Source organism: Penicillium griseofulvum, assembly GCF_001561935.1.
Source record: "Penicillium griseofulvum strain PG3 chromosome Unknown contig_11, whole genome shotgun sequence".
Taxonomy (NCBI): Eukaryota; Fungi; Ascomycota; class Eurotiomycetes; order Eurotiales; family Aspergillaceae; genus Penicillium; species Penicillium griseofulvum.
The window spans coordinates 864,171-881,039 of NW_024467432.1; the positions used below are offsets into that span (position 1 = coordinate 864,171).

At 48.2% G+C, this 16,869-nt stretch overlaps 7 protein-coding genes across 7 annotated transcripts; 4 read left to right on the plus strand and 3 right to left on the minus strand.

Annotated features, from left to right (window-relative positions):
• Window positions 1-973: 973 nt before the first annotated feature.
• On the plus strand, window positions 974-1,846 carry PGRI_088430 (Cytidylyltransferase; the record flags this gene model as incomplete). The annotated part of the gene is made up of 1 exon (XM_040796557.1): window positions 974-1,846. One exon carries the CDS (start codon window positions 974-976, stop codon window positions 1,844-1,846), a length of 873 nt encoding a protein of 290 aa, XP_040651095.1.
• Window positions 1,847-2,080: 234 nt separating this feature from the next.
• PGRI_088440 (uncharacterized protein) lies at window positions 2,081-2,569 on the minus strand (the record flags this gene model as incomplete). The annotated part of the gene is made up of 2 exons (XM_040796558.1): window positions 2,081-2,412; window positions 2,500-2,569. The coding sequence occupies 2 exons, from the start codon at window positions 2,567-2,569 to the stop codon at window positions 2,081-2,083; spliced, it is 402 nt and encodes a 133-aa protein (XP_040651096.1).
• A 542-nt stretch (window positions 2,570-3,111) lies between these two features.
• PGRI_088450 (J domain-containing protein) lies at window positions 3,112-4,292 on the plus strand (the record flags this gene model as incomplete). The annotated part of the gene is made up of 3 exons (XM_040796559.1): window positions 3,112-3,382; window positions 3,443-3,691; window positions 3,751-4,292. The coding sequence occupies 3 exons, from the start codon at window positions 3,112-3,114 to the stop codon at window positions 4,290-4,292; spliced, it is 1,062 nt and encodes a 353-aa protein (XP_040651097.1).
• An 816-nt stretch (window positions 4,293-5,108) lies between these two features.
• On the plus strand, window positions 5,109-10,253 carry PGRI_088460 (ubiquitin-ubiquitin ligase UFD2; the record flags this gene model as incomplete). Its single annotated transcript, XM_040796560.1, has 7 exons — window positions 5,109-5,138; window positions 5,269-5,861; window positions 5,920-6,130; window positions 6,200-8,243; window positions 8,295-8,444; window positions 8,497-8,564; window positions 9,279-10,253. The coding sequence occupies 7 exons, from the start codon at window positions 5,109-5,111 to the stop codon at window positions 10,251-10,253; spliced, it is 4,071 nt and encodes a 1,356-aa protein (XP_040651098.1).
• Window positions 10,254-10,689: 436 nt separating this feature from the next.
• PGRI_088470 (uncharacterized protein) lies at window positions 10,690-12,238 on the minus strand (the record flags this gene model as incomplete). The annotated part of the gene is made up of 6 exons (XM_040796561.1): window positions 10,690-11,155; window positions 11,210-11,308; window positions 11,364-11,426; window positions 11,477-11,531; window positions 11,582-11,687; window positions 11,912-12,238. 6 exons carry the CDS (start codon window positions 12,236-12,238, stop codon window positions 10,690-10,692), a joined length of 1,116 nt encoding a protein of 371 aa, XP_040651099.1.
• A 1,115-nt stretch (window positions 12,239-13,353) lies between these two features.
• PGRI_088480 (tyrosinase family protein) lies at window positions 13,354-14,638 on the plus strand (the record flags this gene model as incomplete). The annotated part of the gene is made up of 2 exons (XM_040796562.1): window positions 13,354-13,853; window positions 13,909-14,638. The coding sequence occupies 2 exons, from the start codon at window positions 13,354-13,356 to the stop codon at window positions 14,636-14,638; spliced, it is 1,230 nt and encodes a 409-aa protein (XP_040651100.1).
• Window positions 14,639-14,820: 182 nt separating this feature from the next.
• On the minus strand, window positions 14,821-16,288 carry PGRI_088490 (metallophosphoesterase family protein; the record flags this gene model as incomplete). Its single annotated transcript, XM_040796563.1, has 5 exons — window positions 14,821-14,863; window positions 14,956-15,261; window positions 15,320-15,603; window positions 15,661-16,118; window positions 16,168-16,288. The coding sequence occupies 5 exons, from the start codon at window positions 16,286-16,288 to the stop codon at window positions 14,821-14,823; spliced, it is 1,212 nt and encodes a 403-aa protein (XP_040651101.1).
• Between the last annotated feature and the right edge of the window lie 581 nt (window positions 16,289-16,869).

The following is a 16,869-nucleotide window of genomic DNA, read 5'->3' on the forward strand; positions in this document are numbered from 1 at the left end:
TATCTTTTTGGCTTAAAAGGGGCTACATACTACTATGTCAAACGGCTTTTTAAAATATAAATATGTCGTACAGAAACAACATTCGGAAACACACTGAGAAAAATTTAGATTTAGTATAGGCAATATACAACATATACCCATTAGGAAACACAATCCGAAAATCTAGACGATCTTAGAAGAGAAAGATACGGGCTGATTCCCGGTGCCTTCGGGAAAGATCAGGAAATTCTCGACCCCGACTCGGCTGTAATAATACATATATATAATACCAACAGTTTCATCTAAATCAAAGGCTCCCGTATTCCTTGTCTCCGCTTACATCCACTCTTCGGGATATAAATTGTCTTTTGAGAATAAAGATGGGCAATTCTGGATTCCACCTGGGCTTATTCCATACATATAAAAATGAAGATGTACACAATTCACTCTAAATCCCGTCTATACAGAGTGGGGTTAAATCTAGACGGCTGTATCGGGGAATTAATGAGGTCTAGGCCGAGAAGCACGGCCCCTGGACTTTTGGTCTATCGTTTGCACAGTTTCATTTCTCGGAATATTCGCGCTATTCGAAAGACTGATAGTCAAGGGCTTTCATCTCTAGCATGTAAATTTGGTAGAAATTGAGCTATCTCATAGAAATTCCCCCAATCGTGGAGGCCTAGTCCTCGACACGGAGAAGCTTTTCAAGATGAAACATCCCGCTTGAAATTTCAATTGCCCCCTGTCACTACCCCTCCTTAACTCCCTAATTACTATTCTGTACGGAGTATATGTATGAATTGCTATGAATTGCTATGAATTTCTAGGAATTGCGTAAGGAGATCTCAATCCTGTGAACCATGGTGCCAGAGTCTAGAAATATTGGCATGTCGATCCCACTGCCATCCCATATCAAAGGCGGTGACGACATGGCTTATCGGATAAACATCTCACATCGCACGTTCTAGACCTGCATGACACGCAGTTAATTGACATGTCCTCATTTCAAGCTCTCCGAGCCCAGTATGCCTCACTACTGAAGCGGTTTCTAACCTCGACCAAAGATTTCGAGGTGTTAACAACCATCCCACCTGACCACTCCGCAGAATCAGAGACCCTCTATGTCTTAGATTCGTCCTTTAATCCCCCCACCCGCGCCCACCTCCGCATTGCCAGCACGGCACTTCTGGAAAATCCTAAGCCCCGCCCTCGCCTGCTCCTTCTTCTCGCTACCCAGAATGCAGACAAGCCATCTAAGCCAGCCTCCTTCGAGGATCGGCTCGTGATGATGGAGCTGTTCGCTCGGGATCTCCGCACCCATCTCGAATCAGCACCGGCCTTCTCCGGCTCGGGCTTCACACACGGCATCGAAACTCTCCCCTTGATCGATATTGGCGTCACAAAAAAGCCCTATTTTATCGACAAGGCGGCTTCTATCGAGGCATCGGATTCTTACCCAATGCCGCTGGAGCAGGTCCATCTTACCGGATACGATACTTTGATCCGTATCTTCGATTCCAAGTACTATCCGCCTGAACATACCTTGAAGCCTTTGGAACCATTCTTGTCCAAGCACCGGCTGCGTGTGACTATGCGGCCGAGCGATGAGTGGGGTGGGAGAGAGGAGCAGCTTGAATATCTGGCGGCCCTTGCTAGAGGTGTCCGAGATGGCGAGGGCGCGCGTAGGGAATGGGCTGAACGGATCCAGCTTGTCAATGGTCGTGCCCCTACTGACAAGCCGGTGAGTTCAACTAGAGCCCGGGAGGCGTTACAATCGGCTCCCCAGGACCTAGACTGGCTGGTTCCTGAACAGGTTCGGCAGTTCCTCCTGTCCGAACACCCGTATTCTGGAAACCCCAAAGCGTAGATATGTACTTAGGCGGGGTAGCTACTAGGTGACTCCTACGATACATTTCCAACCTGTATAATGATAACGCATGAATAATTTCATAAACAAGTTATGCCTACCGACTCCGAGGCCTGAAGTCCCCCTCATTCAAACGCACAAATAAACCACTTTTGATACACATATGGTACATGATAGAGCGCGATACCAAAGTGGCGTCGCGTGTTTCGCATCGTGATGGGTTATTACCTCAAATCATGACGCATCCTCTTCCTCCTCCCTCTTACCTAGAGTGTACGCCAACCCACCACCGACTATGTTGACCAAAGCCAAACCCATAGTCGCACCGCGCACAACGCCCCGAACACCCAGCTTCTTCATGATTGGCTGTCGACGGCGGGCTGCGAGAAGCAGGTACAACCCCGAGAAGGCGGCGCTGATGCCGGCAGTGTCCGTCTTGAAGCCCTGCAGGTTGGCATAGCTGGAGAATATCAGCACAGGCGGGAAGAGCATCGGGAAAAACTGGAACGGGCGCATATGCTGGGCCGCAATCAAGGAGGCGAGCAGCGTGGGTGGGAATGAGTTTTCTGCATCGAGAAACGTCATTAGCGGGTGATCATTTGCAGCATTGCTTGCCTCGACAATTGGCCGATGAAGCCATATAGGTCACTTACCACCCCAGGCCCGGCAGCGCTGGATTACAGTCTGCTTAGTCTCTTCGGCAATTGAATTGTCCGCTGCCATGATGAGGTATTGAGCTTCAAAGCTGGGATCACTGGATAAAAACGGAAGGTCGTTGGAGCTTTGACAGCCAAGAATTGCTTTTGCTGCAGGTATATCAATAAGACCGAGCTGCTTCGATGGAACTTCGTGAATCTGGGCACAACTCACAACTGAATATCACAAACTTGGAGATGTTGGCAGGTTTATCAGTTTGGCAAGTGATGTTATCGCAATGTCCAGCCCGGAGTGTAATCGACGTTCCGGTGCTTGGCAAAGACACCTAAGACCACGCTTTTTCCCCAATTTATGCCCGCCGAATCAGCCACACATGTCGCTCTGATCCCGCAGCGTCTTCATCAGGCCGATATTTTACTTTGGATATCCCATCATACGTTTGATTAACCTGCCAGCACAGCCATATCTTGTGCGGGATTGGTTCTCCTTTATCCGCGCTGCCACGCCACCCTACACCCTCCAGATCCGTTCGATTCCCCCTCTTCTCTCCTACAGCAAGCAACCGCCGTTCGGAATTTATCCACTTTTCACTATAAACTACGGTCGGTATGCCGTCGGCTTCGGCATCAGGCTCTGACGCCAAACGCGGAGGTGCTACGTCGCGCGACCATAATCAGGGCAACCAGGATCGCAAGTACACTGATGATCAGAAGGCCGCCGTGCTTCGCATCCGAAAATGTCAACCGACAGCGTTTTACGAGATTCTTATGGTCGAGCGGTCATCAACAGACAATGAAATCAAAAAGGCGTACCGGAAACAGAGTTTGTTGACACATCCTGATAAGAATGGGTACGAAGGCGCGGATGAAGCATTCAAGAGTGAGCCATGAGCAACCCTATGTCCAAATATTGCACATTGATTCTTACGCGCTGTGGCAGTGGTCTCGCGTGCTTTCCAGATCCTCTCCGATGAGGAAAAGAAGTCCAAGTACGACAAATTTGGTGGCGACCCTGATAGCAGGTTCCAGCCTGGACCGAGCGCGTCTAGTGGCGCATCTCCCTTCAGTGGTTTCGGTGGTGGTGGATTCCCCCGCGGAGGTCAAAGATTCGACGAGGAGGTCTCAGCGGAGGAGATGTTCAACCGGTTCTTCAACGGCGGATTTGGCGGGATGGGCGGTGGTGGATTCGGTACGAGTATACGTTCCTCTAATATTTGTTGAGCCTGAACTAACTATGTGCTATTTTAGGAGGTCCGCAATTTGTTTTCAACATGGGAGGTGGTCCAGGGTTCCGAGTGCATCAATTTGGAGGCCAAGCACCCCGCCGCCGGCCTCGTCCAGCAGCAGCCACTGAGCAGGAGGCTCAGATTGATGGCCGCAGTTTCCTTCGCCAGCTATTACCGCTTATTCTACTGTTCATACTGCCGCTTCTCTCCTCTCTCTTTTCTGGTTCCTCAACCCCATCCGGGCCCTCCTATCGATTTGATACCCCCGTCTCCCCGCACACCCTCGGCCGCACGACCCCGAAGCTCAATCTCAACTACTTTGTGAATCCTCTCGATGTGGATAACTTCAGTGCCCGAAATTTCCGGGAGCTAGACTCCCGCGTGGAAGTGGAATACGTTAGGACACTGCGGAATGAATGTGACGCCGAAGCCCATGAACGGGAACGGAGGTTGCAAGACGCGCAAGGTTGGCTTTTCCCCGATGTTGAGAAGATGAAGAAGGCTCGTGCGATGGAGATGCCGAGCTGCCGGCGTCTGGACCAACTGAAGACGAAGAGATTTTAAATACACTGGGGGCTTTGGGGGCTTACACCGCGCCTTCTCATGTTCCTTTGTGGGTTCTTTTCCCGAAAGAACTTGCTCTAATATCATTAGCCTGCCCACAAGCGTCAATGGGAGTTTCAATTCATTGGCTGTACATTTTTTCCCCTAGAATTCTGAATGCATCTAAGGTCTTTTTGGCTTTGTCTTCTTGGTCCACCCGAAGTTTAATTGGGAATTTTTTGGTTTTCCTTTTTGGTGTCATGTCCCAGTACATGAAGATATATCGCTGACACTAATGTTTGTTGGGGTTGCAGCTATAGATCTGAAGCACATATCGCCCGTGATATAAGGTATGGCTTGGTTTGTGGATATGAAGATGTCTAATATTCAACATATAGAAAGAACCATATAACGAATTTATGTTCTATTCATAACAGTCTAAACCTTTGAATGTACATAGTAAAAAGTGACTTTATAGGTACTTCATTTTATGCGGGTAGTTCCCGCCAAATCAAAAGTACCTTCCTTGTATCCCACATTTCACCAGTAACCGTGGAAGACGAGATTTGCTTAGTCAAATTTGATCACGACGCTGAATCTCGAATCAGAACAAAAGCGAATCTCGGCGATCATCACGGAAACAAAGTGTTTTATCTTGCGAGATTCACTTTTAGATTCTAGACTCCATTCCCCCCACTTCGAGGCTTTGAAGTGATTCCGCTTTCACGTCTCCTTATGATTCCCACACGATCACAATATTGATATTCTGCCGACCCGATCAGATTAGCGGTCCTGTCAACCTTTTGAAAGCGGCTTATTGTCTGACTTTCAGCTAATATGTCAGACACTCTTTCCGACGCAGACAAGGTCAGTTTCTTGTTGTATTCAAATCTTGAAGCAATACTCCCCCGCAGTAACTCGAGGACTAACATCTATTCTTGAAAAAAAAAAATAGATTCGCAACAAGCGACTTGCAAAACTATCAAACCCAGCTCAGTCCCCAGTGGACGGCAACTCAGAATCGGGGCAGAGCTCAGCTAACACATCTCCATCACATTCACCACTGTCTGCTCAGCCACCGAGCCGTCTCTTCAATGCGCCACCAACCCCGCAGCAGTCAGAAGGGAAACGGATAAAGATCACACCAGCCACGGCCACACCAGAGCGACCACGATCCGCCGCTCCGTCAGCTCCGAGCACTCCTCCACCACAGAAGATTGAAAGCATTGAGGCCTTCGAAGACCGGACACTGAGTGCTGTGTTCAGAGTGACCCTCAAGGAAGAAGGACAACGTGATATTCATGGAACGCGCACATACTTGCCCGGACTTCGGAGTGAACTACAGGATGAGGGCAAGGAGCTGCGCATCCAGGTTGCGGTTTTAGACCAAGCCCTCCTAGAGGCTGCGTCAAACACCGAGAGACAGCGTCCTCTTGATTATCTACTGCCATGCTGGAAGCGCATTACAAAGGTGTACAAAGGATTGAGGCGGACAGGAGATAATGACCCAAAGTATCAAGTTCTGTGTGAGGCACGCCGCCTGTGCATGAGCTATTGTATCTTTGCGATTACAATGCCAGAGATGTTTGGGTGCGTTATGATAGAATTTTACTGCACTGGTACTGGAAACTGACAATTTGGACTATAGGAGCGAATGGTCCCCGCAATCATCATTAGCCTCGTACCTTCTCATCGACCCTGAGGACGATAAAGGAATTGATTTTGAGTTTATTAACGAGGCCGTCCGGAGATTCGACGAAGACGATTCTGTCAAGCCTGCCTTCATATCTGCCGTCGAGCAGTTGAGCGCGCAGCTTTCTTCTATGGACATTAATGATGACTACAAGCCTTACGCCATCGTAAGTCAAACGTCACAACTTCCCCGGACCATACACTTCCCCTGGACCACGTCTGACCAGTTTGTTCAGGCTCTTCGAAATCTTGTTCGCAACGGTTCCGTTGCGGCTGCAATCACGGAATCTTCCATTTTCAATAACTCCAAGGATCCTGCCCAATTCGAGAAAGCCACTCTTTTGGGTCCATGGTTCCGCCTCTCACCTCTCCAGGCTAACATCACCTTGTCTTATTTCTCTAGCCCCAAGACCAGGGACCAGGCATACATTTCCAATGCCCAGCGATCTCTTCGAATGACACAGCAGATGCTTAGCGCTGATCTCCTTGATGTTGTCAACCACCTGATCCGGGCCTCAAAAGAGGCTCGGGATCGTGTTTTGGATTGGTTCGCTACTGCCATGAACATCAATCACAAACGACGGGCGATGCAGGTCGATCCCGAGCAAGTATCGTCTGACGGCTTCATGTTCAATATCACAACCTGCCTCGACCAGCTCTGTGAGCCGTTCATGGATGCAGCATTCACCAAGATCGACAGAATTGATGCAGATTATCTCCATCGCAATTCTCGCGTTGACATGCGGGATGAGACCAAAATCAATGCCGATCAGCACGCTTCCGACGCTTTCTACTCTAAGAAGGCTGAAGGAACCTCAAACTTTATCACAGAGATCTTTTTCCTGACTATCGCCGCACACCACTATGGCAGCGAATCGTTGACGTCAAAGATGGAGCAACTTGAGAAAGATGTGCGACAGATGGAGAGTACAATCACTAAATTCGAGCTTGAGCGGGTTCGCTGGCTCAACAATCCGGTGCAATTGCGCACTTTTGATACGGCTCTGAAGAAGTACAAAGACAAGCTCGACCTGGGCATTGCTCTGAAATACAGTCTCCAGGGTGTGTTGTTCGATGAGCACTGGCAGGCTCGTTCCATGCTATTTATGCGATATGTTACCGTGTGGCTTCTGAGACTTGTCTCGGGAAAGAACTTCCCCAAGGAGCAGCTTACCCTTCCTCTTCCAGAGGAGCAGCCTGAAGTCTTCAAATGTCTTCCAGAGTACTTCTTGGAGGACGTTGTCAGCAACTTCAAGTTTATCATGTGGTGCATGCCACAGATCATTACCGCTACCCAGGGAGATGAGTTGGTAATGCTGTGCATCACATTCCTGGAGAGCTCCGCCTATATTAAGAATCCCTACCTGAAAGCCGGACTGGTCTCCATTCTGTTCCGAGGCACCTGGAAACGCCCTGGTGGCGCCAGTGGTGTTTTGGTCGATCTTCTCCACTCAATGCCATTTGCCAACGAGCATCTCCTCCATGCGATCATGAAATTCTACATTGAGGCAGAGTTTACGGGAACACATTCTCAATTCTATGACAAGTTCAACATCCGTTACGAGATCTTCGAGATCATCAAGTGCATCTGGCCTAACACTCTGTATCGCGAGAAGTTGTCTCTCCAAGCCAACCAGAATCTGGATTTCTTCGTCCGATTCGTCAACCTACTGTTGAACGATGTGACTTACGTACTCGATGAATCCTTCGGTGCTTTCAAGACCATCCATAACACCCAGACCGAGCTGAATACACAGGGTGCCTCAATGGATGCCGCAACCCGTCAGCAGCGGGAAGAGCACCTGGCATCGGCACAGCGCAGCGCCAAAAGCTACATGCAATTGACCAACCAAACGGTGGCGATGCTCAAGCTATTCACTGATGCGCTTGCTGACTCGTTCACAATGCCTGAAATTGTGCAGCGACTCGCAGACATGCTTGACTACAACCTTGATGCAATGGTTGGACCCAAGAGTTCCAACCTCCGAGTGGATAACCTGCAGGAATATGGCTTCAATCCCCGCGCTCTTCTAAGTGAGATTGTCGACGTCTATCTTAACCTGATCGGCAAGGAAAACTTCATCTTGGCTGTTGCCCGTGATGGCCGATCGTACAAGCCAGCCAATTTCGAGAAGGCGGCTGACATCATCCGAAAGTGGTCATTGAAATCCCCTGAACAGCTCCGTCGCTGGAGTCAGCTACAGAAGAAAGTCCAGGCTGCCAAGGAGGCCGATGAACAAGCAGAGGAAGACATGGGCGAGATTCCTGACGAGTTCCTCGGTATGTCCCCTTTATCTAACTACGCTTCTCGACAGATGCTAATCTTTTTAGATCCTCTTATGTATTCACTCATGGATGATCCAGTCATCCTTCCCGGTTCGCGGATCTCCATCGACCGCGCCACAATTCGCTCGCATCTCCTTAGTGATCCCCATGATCCATTCAACCGTGTCCCATTGAAAATAGAAGATGTAGTGCCTGGTAAGCAATTCGATCTCTCAGGTGTTGTTCCACTATTAACCACTTTTTCTAGACACTGAACTTAAAGCCAAGATCGAGGCATTCAAGACCGAGAAATTGGCTGGCAAACGGAGAGAAATGGTACACGATCAGAATCAGATGGATACATCGAATTAAGGAGCTGGGACTTTCTGAATTCATAAGCTTGCTTTTGCTTGTTTAAGGGCATTTCCATTAGCGTTCAAGGGCCAAAATGCTACACTCAGTTTATGTGGAATTATGCCCGGGGTCATTTACATGTGCGACTTTTTGTCTAGTAGAGAATCAAACGAACTCAGTCTTACAATTTGCTTCCGCGCAATTTCCTCCTGTCTTACCCTATGGTGGTACGAGGGATTCGTTTGCATGATGTTTTTACATTCCCCTATATTCGTAGTACATACACTTCTTCAAGTTGGGTTGTCAAGCATGATCTTGGCAAAAATTATCATACTGATCCGTATGACCGACGATGTTTGCTTTTTCCAAAAGATATAGAAAATAAAAAAAGAAGTAAAAGGAGAAAGAGGAAAAGAAAAGCAGGTGAAGTGTAACTCCTTATCCGGGACCCACCGCCTTCCCATATCCTAAGCTTTTTAAGCTTGTTTACTCTCCGTGATCTTCAACCTTCTTCTCTTCAACTCTCAAGATGGGTGCAACTATTTCCACATATTGGGGAGCTATGCCTCCAACTGCAGAGCTCTTTCCTCCAACCCCGGCTGCCTATAAACCTATCATATGTGGCTTCCAATACTTCCCCCTAGTCAGGACCCCAAAGCCCAAGAGGATGTTACTATACTAACTCGGTGCATTTAGTTCACAGTAATTCAATGGATTTTATCCTGGCACCCAGCAGGCAAAACCTCCTCGCAGTCCATTTTCAATATCCCGGGACGTATCGCCTGGTCTACTATGGAGCTTGTCGGCCCTATCAACTTGATATACAGCATGGTCACCCCATTGCCGTATGCACCCTCGTTCACTGATCTCCCCATGTCCAACATCCTTGTTGTAACTCTGTACTGCACCCACTACCTCAATCGTGCTATCATTTCCCCTTTCTTCTCCGCTCCCAGCATGTCCCCAATCCACGTCACCATCATGTCCTTCGCCATGCTCTTCAATTGGTTTAATTCAGCCTGTCTGGCCGGCTGGTTGCGCGGATATACTGTACCGACTATCCCAAGCTTCCATACAGCCACCAGCGAAACTCCATCTCCCCGCTCTGCTGTGGTAGATCTCCTCCCCACCGTGGGCTTAGTCTTATTCGCCATGGGAATGACTGGCAACATCTACTCAGAGACAACACTATTCCGACTTCGGCGTGAAGAAGCTGAAAGGCGCGCTGCCAAGAAGACAGATGAAACCCCAGCGGGAGGCCAAGCACAGGGCAGCCGTAACAAGTTCCACAAGGTCTACGTCATCCCACCTGCCAGTGGGGTCTTCCGATACATATTGTATCCGCACTACGTCTTCGAATGGCTGGAGTGGATTGGCTTTGCTCTCGTCGGTACGGCGGTCGCCCCATTCTCCGCCCTTCCTGCCTCTGCGTCTGCATCATCCGTGGCGATCACTCCCCCGCTGCGTCTTGCACCTTGGTTGGTACCTGCTGCGTGGGCAGCTGACCAGCTCGCCGTCCCGCTGCCTTTGCCTGCTGTGATATTCGTTGTAAATGCGATCACGAATATGTTGCCCCATGCGCGCTGGGGACGGAAGTGGTATGTTGAGAAGTTTGGGGAGAAGGCTGTTGCTGGGAGGGGTGCTGTTGTCCCTGGATGTGCATGGATGTGAATGGACGCACTCCTCTAGCTAGCTTTTATTCTTATTTTTCTTTCTTTTTATGACTGGCCTTCCGGTGTCAGAATGAGCTAGCATCTTTTAATTCATGGAATTGAAATCATGCTGTATACCGGCATACTCAAGACCTACCTTTTACAGAGAAATACGAACACCTTTCTATGTTGCTATACTTGAATTACGCAGTACATTATTTCTGAATATCTGCCATCGGCGATTCTCATATCGTAAAACCCATCGTAGATATGAACTGGATCCCTACGCAGACTCCTATCGCATTACAAAACTGAGAGGCCTGGTTTTGCTAAGTAGAAGTCAACGAAGTAGACAATACACTATCCAGGTCCCGATTGGTATTCATATTATTTGTCGTACTCCTTAGTTATTAATATACATAATCCTGTCATGTAAACAAAATTCTCAAAATCCGTTAAACCCTATCGTCCGCATTGACGCGCAATCCACTCAACGACCCCATCCTCCCCAACTTCGTCCGAGGAGAACTAGGCGGCACCTCAGGAGGATTCTGATCTCTCGAAACCATCACCTCAGTAGTGCAAACAATGCCCTCACCCTGAACAGGCAATATCCTCTCCTCACTGGAATTGCTTCGTTGACTACCAGAGTACTTCACCGAGCCCGACGTAGAGCCCACACGGGAGTGTTGACTCTTCGGATTATCATCGAACTCGATGATACTAAGATTCCCGCTTTTATGTGTCCGGGATTGCAATGGTGTCCCTCTTGATCGAGACATTGACTGCAATCTATATTGCTTGCTGCCGAAATACTCGCGGGTTGTTTTCGTGCGCGAGCCGTATGTGCCGAGGACGCTCTTGAAGAGGGGTTTGAGGGTTGGGAGGGTGCCGGCGATGATACCTGTGTTGCATTCGGTGCTGGTATTGGTTAGTCTGGGATTTTGGAAGGCAATGATTGTGATATAGACTTACACGACCCAGATTGTGAGGTTTGTATAGTCCCAGAGGAAGTCGCCGGTTTTGCCGTAGCTGGGTAGGATAGAGAGCTTGACGAAGGCGGCTGCGCAGGCACTGGGGAAGGAGAAGAGTTAGCGTGGTTTAAAATATAGGATTGGAAGTAACTCACAAAACTCCCAGGCCTAGGATACAGATCAGAGAGGCTTTCACTCGGCGATTGACTTGAAGGTGACTGTCGATTGTATTAGTATCGCTGAAAAGGGCAATGTTTACCAAGCATACCGTAGCATGAAGACCGGTAGAACCGCGAAGATCAGGTCAGTCAGAATATTCAGAGCTATCCAAGTTAGAAAATATTTATTTATACTCATATAGTGTCAATCTCACCGGTGTTTGTATAGCTCAGAGTCATAAGTTGTTTGGGAGTAAAGCACTCGGATTTCACCGCAGGGTCCCAATTTGATCGAATATCTTTGCACTCAAAGATAAGGGTCTGCAATAAATCAAGAAATTAACGGCTGACCTAGTACAAATATGGGGGATACGTTACCAAAAAGCAGATTGTAGTATAGAGCATCATGAGAACTGCAATCAGGGATGTCAGTACTGGACCACAGAAAATGAGATAGAGCCTTTACCAATGACAGCCCAGATAAAGATCCTATACCCTTTCCGGGGTGCGAAACGAAGCAAAAACAGCCCAATTGATATCTTTACCAGGCCAATAGCCCACAGGTAGAGATTCTGCGTCGCATAATTCAAATGCATGGCCGTTACGGCGGTTTCTTGGACAAAGACCATGTGTCTGCCTGCACCATACTTCACCTCAGGGACGGTAATGGCGAATCCGCAGGCAGATAGTAGCATGGTCAGAGCCATGATATAATCATCCCAGCCGACATTGCGAATAAGGAATATACGCACGTAGAACCGGGCCAAGACGGTGATCAATGCGGCGGCAGTTGTGATACCCGTTGCTATGATGATCTTAGGACCCTGGTTAACATCTTGTAGGCTAGCACCAATACTAGCACTGTCGGACATGACTGCCGTAAGAGTTATGGGCTGATCGGCATTGAAAGGAAGAATTGGGGACTAGGATTTAAAGAGCAAATTGGCAAGGCTAAAAGTTAGCAGATTTAATGGATAACGAATCCTAGCATAATTTTCAATCTACGCTGTGGCTTCCAAGGCCAATGAAGGCGAATCGTGTGAGTTTCATATGGAGTTCAGTGGTTTTTAATATGCTTTAATGAACGCCACCGACCAAACTACTGACTCGTTTTTATTCTTCTCTTCCAGGTTCTGGTTGAAATCTTTTTACTCCGTACTTCGTACTCGTTCACTAGGGACATAAAAATAAACTACAAAGCCATTATTCTGTCTATATGCAAGCCAAGGATAACACTGCCATGAGAATAATGATTTATCCTACTAAGACACGTTCTAGAATACGCCTCGGACCCGAGTATATTGACTGGGTAGCGACTCATTAGAAACTTGACCAATGAGAAGACTTGGCACCATCGGTAAGAAAATCACTCACAAGAAACTGAAGAAAATTGAACCTCGGATATGGCGGAAGGTCTCAATATCCAGTGGATTTGTAGAATATCTGAGTTTACTCAGTTACTTAGTTAGGGCATCGGGGGTCATGCCGAGATTGAGTTTGGGATTATGTGATTGGGTGAGTCGCTTAAGGAAGTTGCCAAGTTCGTCAACATTGAGATATTTGAATATTCAGATTTATCTACAACTCGACATCTTTATATAACATCTTTATTAACATCTTCATATAACATCTTTTACATAATATCTTTTACATATATGTGTTGATCTCGGTATAAAAGGGTCGGTCCGTGATCCAGCGATTCAGAGACACGGAGGTTTTTGTGGTAAATTGCCGGACAGTGGAGACAAGCGGAACTTCGCCCGGTGCCCTAAATGGCCCAAGCAGATATGGAGACAGACAGGGAAAAAAAAGTAGACTAACTACATGGATGCATTTACTACTCCGAAATCCGAGAAAGGGGTGGTGTGGTTGACATATGTACCCTTTAAACGAACGATGCCCATAATCCTCCTTGATAAACACTTCTCCTAACCCTTGGTGTGGAACTTCCTGATCTTTCAGAGGTTCAAATATACAACTCGTCACCATGGTTGCCATTTCCATTCTCACTTTGGGAGCCCTGTTCGCCCAGGCGCTGGCTATGCCCGCTGCCACGGAGACTCCCGTAAGCGCTGCGACTCCCACCGCTGCGTCCAGCTCCCTGCCGGTCGCTGAGTCTCAGCTCGATGACCTGGCTGGGCTGGCATACAATGCCAGTGTCGAGAGTGTCTCGAGCGACAGTGACGTCGAGAAGCGTGGCGGTTGTTCATTGAGCAGCCTGCGCGTTCGTCGCGATTGGAGATCTTTCTCCAAGGCCAAGAAGACCTCCTACATCAACTCTATCCTCTGCCTGCAGAAGTTGCCCTCGCGTACTCCCTCCGAGTTGGCCCCTGGCGCGCGGTCTCGCTACGATGACTTCGTCGCTACTCACATCAACCAGACCACAGGTATCCACTACACTGGAACCTTCCTGGCCTGGCACCGGTACTACATCTGGAACTTCGAGGAAGCCCTTCGCAACGAGTGTGGCTACACCGGCGACTACCCGTAAGTCTAATAATCCTTCACATAACAAAATATCCAATTTCTAACCTAATCCCAGCTACTGGAACTGGGGTGCCGACACCGGCAACCTGGAGAAATCCCAAGTCTTCGACGGCAGCGAAACCTCGATGTCCGGCAACGGTGCCCACGTCGAGTCCGTCGGCGACATCCAGCTGAGCCTGGGTACCTACCCAGTCATTCACCTGCCCACCGGCAACGGAGGCGGCTGTGTCACCAGCGGCCCGTTCAAGGACTACTCCGTCAACCTTGGCCCCGTCGCACTGATGCTTCCCGGAGGTGAAACCGGCAGCACAGCCAACCCTCTCGCATATAACCCGCGCTGTCTGAAGCGCGATCTGAGCACCCAGATTGTCCGGGACTACGCTAACTTCACCGCGATCGTTGACCTGATCCTGCGCAACGACAACATCTACGACTTCCAGATGAACATGCAGGGTGTTCCCGGCAGCGGTAACATCGGCGTTCACGGTGGTGGTCACTACTCCATGGGTGGTGATCCTTCTCGTGATGTGTTTGTTAGCCCCGGTGACCCTGCTTTCTGGCTCCACCACGGTATGATTGATCGTACTTGGTGGATCTGGCAGAACTTGGACCTGTACAAGCGTCTGAATGCTATTTCGGGTACTGGTACTTTCTTGAATGGTCCTCCTTCGCCTAACACTACTCTTGACACGGTTCTTGATATTGGTTATGCTGGTGGTGAGACTGTTGCGATGCGGGATCTTATGAGCACCGTCTCTGGTCCTTTCTGCTACATCTACCTGTAAATGGTGATGTTCAGTTATTGCCTGGATATGTCCAGACTCTGGATCAAAGAAATGGAAGTTTAGATGATAGTGAAGAATGGGCAGGGAGAAGTCCTGTCTGTGTATAGAGGATAAAGTTGTATATAATCCTTCATTTAGACCTTGAGAAGTGATCCCTGGAAGATCTTGAAATGAGACGAAACTTAGGTCCCTATCCTCATGTAGAAAATCTCAGCGTGATCATAACTTCGGTCTTATTAAGTTATAGCGATCCAAGACCTATACTCAAAAGAACTCGTTATATGCTCCAACGCGAGAGCATTATAATCGGAACCCACAACCAAGAGAAAGGAAGCAAAGAGCCCTGCGCAGAGGAATCTGGCTTCCCAGCACTATTAGTAACAGCGAGGTAATGATCATGGCCATAAGTTGTGTTTAACGTCACACGAGACTGGGCGGACCCATTTTCTAATCGAATCCACGTCTCAGTGTTGTTTGCGAGATTGCGCTCGTGGAGTAATATTTGACGTCCACCACGGAGCAGATCGCCATATCCACCATATCCTGTATGTCGACCATAACACATATTGATACCATTGCCGGTTAAATCGTGGTCAACGAGAGAGCCGTCCCATTTAAAGCACCTATGTTGGATTAGAATCTGGGTTATATAAACCAGGATTATCTGCTAGAAGCACATACCAGTCATTTTGATGATCGTGGCCGCTGAACCCTGCGATTAAGCCTTCGGTATGAAGGAGCGCATTCATAAATTTGACGTCCTGGCCGTCATAGTCCCAACCGCTAGTTCCTTGCGGGTTCACCCGTTCACGATCCACACCGGGACTAAGATGTGGATTTACACCTTGTTTTTGTTGGTGTTCGAGCATCGCATGAGTCGGTATATGGTAGAAAGCTAGCGAGGGAATGATCTTGCCATGTTCTTTTTTCAATTCGGAATTGGTTTTAGTGAACCAGTCAACAACCTTGAATGCAGCCAGTTAGTCTCTGAAGCAATGTAGTACGAGCATGGGGTTTGCTACCGATTCATCAATCCAGCTGGGTCTCTTAATTGGAGGTCCACTCTCTCCTTGCTTTTTATAATAACGTCCACCCTTCGAATCGAAGAACCACAGTAGTAGCGCCGGTGTGCTTGTATTCGTCTGTCCATGTGAAAAGACTGGCAGGTAATAATTCGTTATTCCGGCCTTGTCGCCGGATATGCTACTCTGCGTCAAGCTGTTGGGGTACTTCTGCTCGGCGTTGAACATGTCATCTTTCGGGTTGAGATTAACGGCGCTGTCGTGGTTGCCGTAGGTTGATGCCCACCTATACCCCTTATCAACGAGTGGGGAAACGACCGAATCGATATATTTGCTCGAGTCTGCTTTTTGGGTTCTTTCGCCGGTCACTAGGTCACCGTTTATGACTATGAAGTCAATGTCCTCCTTCGAGAGTATATATGACATCACTTCTTTGGACTTCTTGTCTTTTTTATCGTCTGTCCAGGATTAGCCAGGGCTTTTTCCTAATTGGTATTAACAACATACCCTCGGCGAAATGTAAGTCCTCAAATACTCCAATGTGAAACGTTCCATCTTCTCTGAATCGTAGGGTTCGATCCTTAGGAAGGACGGTTTGGCGCGCTCTTAGATCCGGTCGGGGTACCATGTTGGAGGAATGTTGAATCAAAGGGAAACAATTGCGGGAGGACAGTCCTTTGTAGGAGATTCACGTGCTAAATCCGCTAGTCTCACATCTTATCACATCAGAAGCTTTGTGCCAAGACATTCTATATTAGTTGGGCTATGTTGGAGGCTATGTTATACTAGTTGCTGACCATGGCTTGCAATCATTAAATAGATTTAGCTTGATAATTTATCCGTTCTCTCTTTTATAACATGGCATAGAGCCCTAGAGGCTGGAGTTTGGAAACTTGAGACATCAAAAGTGGACAACGGGGAATGATAGCGCCCCACAAATGCCAAATAGTCCAATTGTTTGGTATGCAAAGTAATCCAACGCCTTCGCTCGAAAAAAGAAAACAAAGAACTTTCAAACTTGCAGGGGTCATCGAAGCTGAGGGATTTTGTCGGGGAAATTGCAAAATTTAGTACAGACAAGGGTCGACCTCGGGATCGTTGAAACATGACTCAAAAACGCGGTATCTGTCCTAAAATGTTCCAAATTTAGGCTTGTCGATTCTTGCAAGGAGTGTCGCCAAACACTATACCACTAGAATAGTGAGGAAA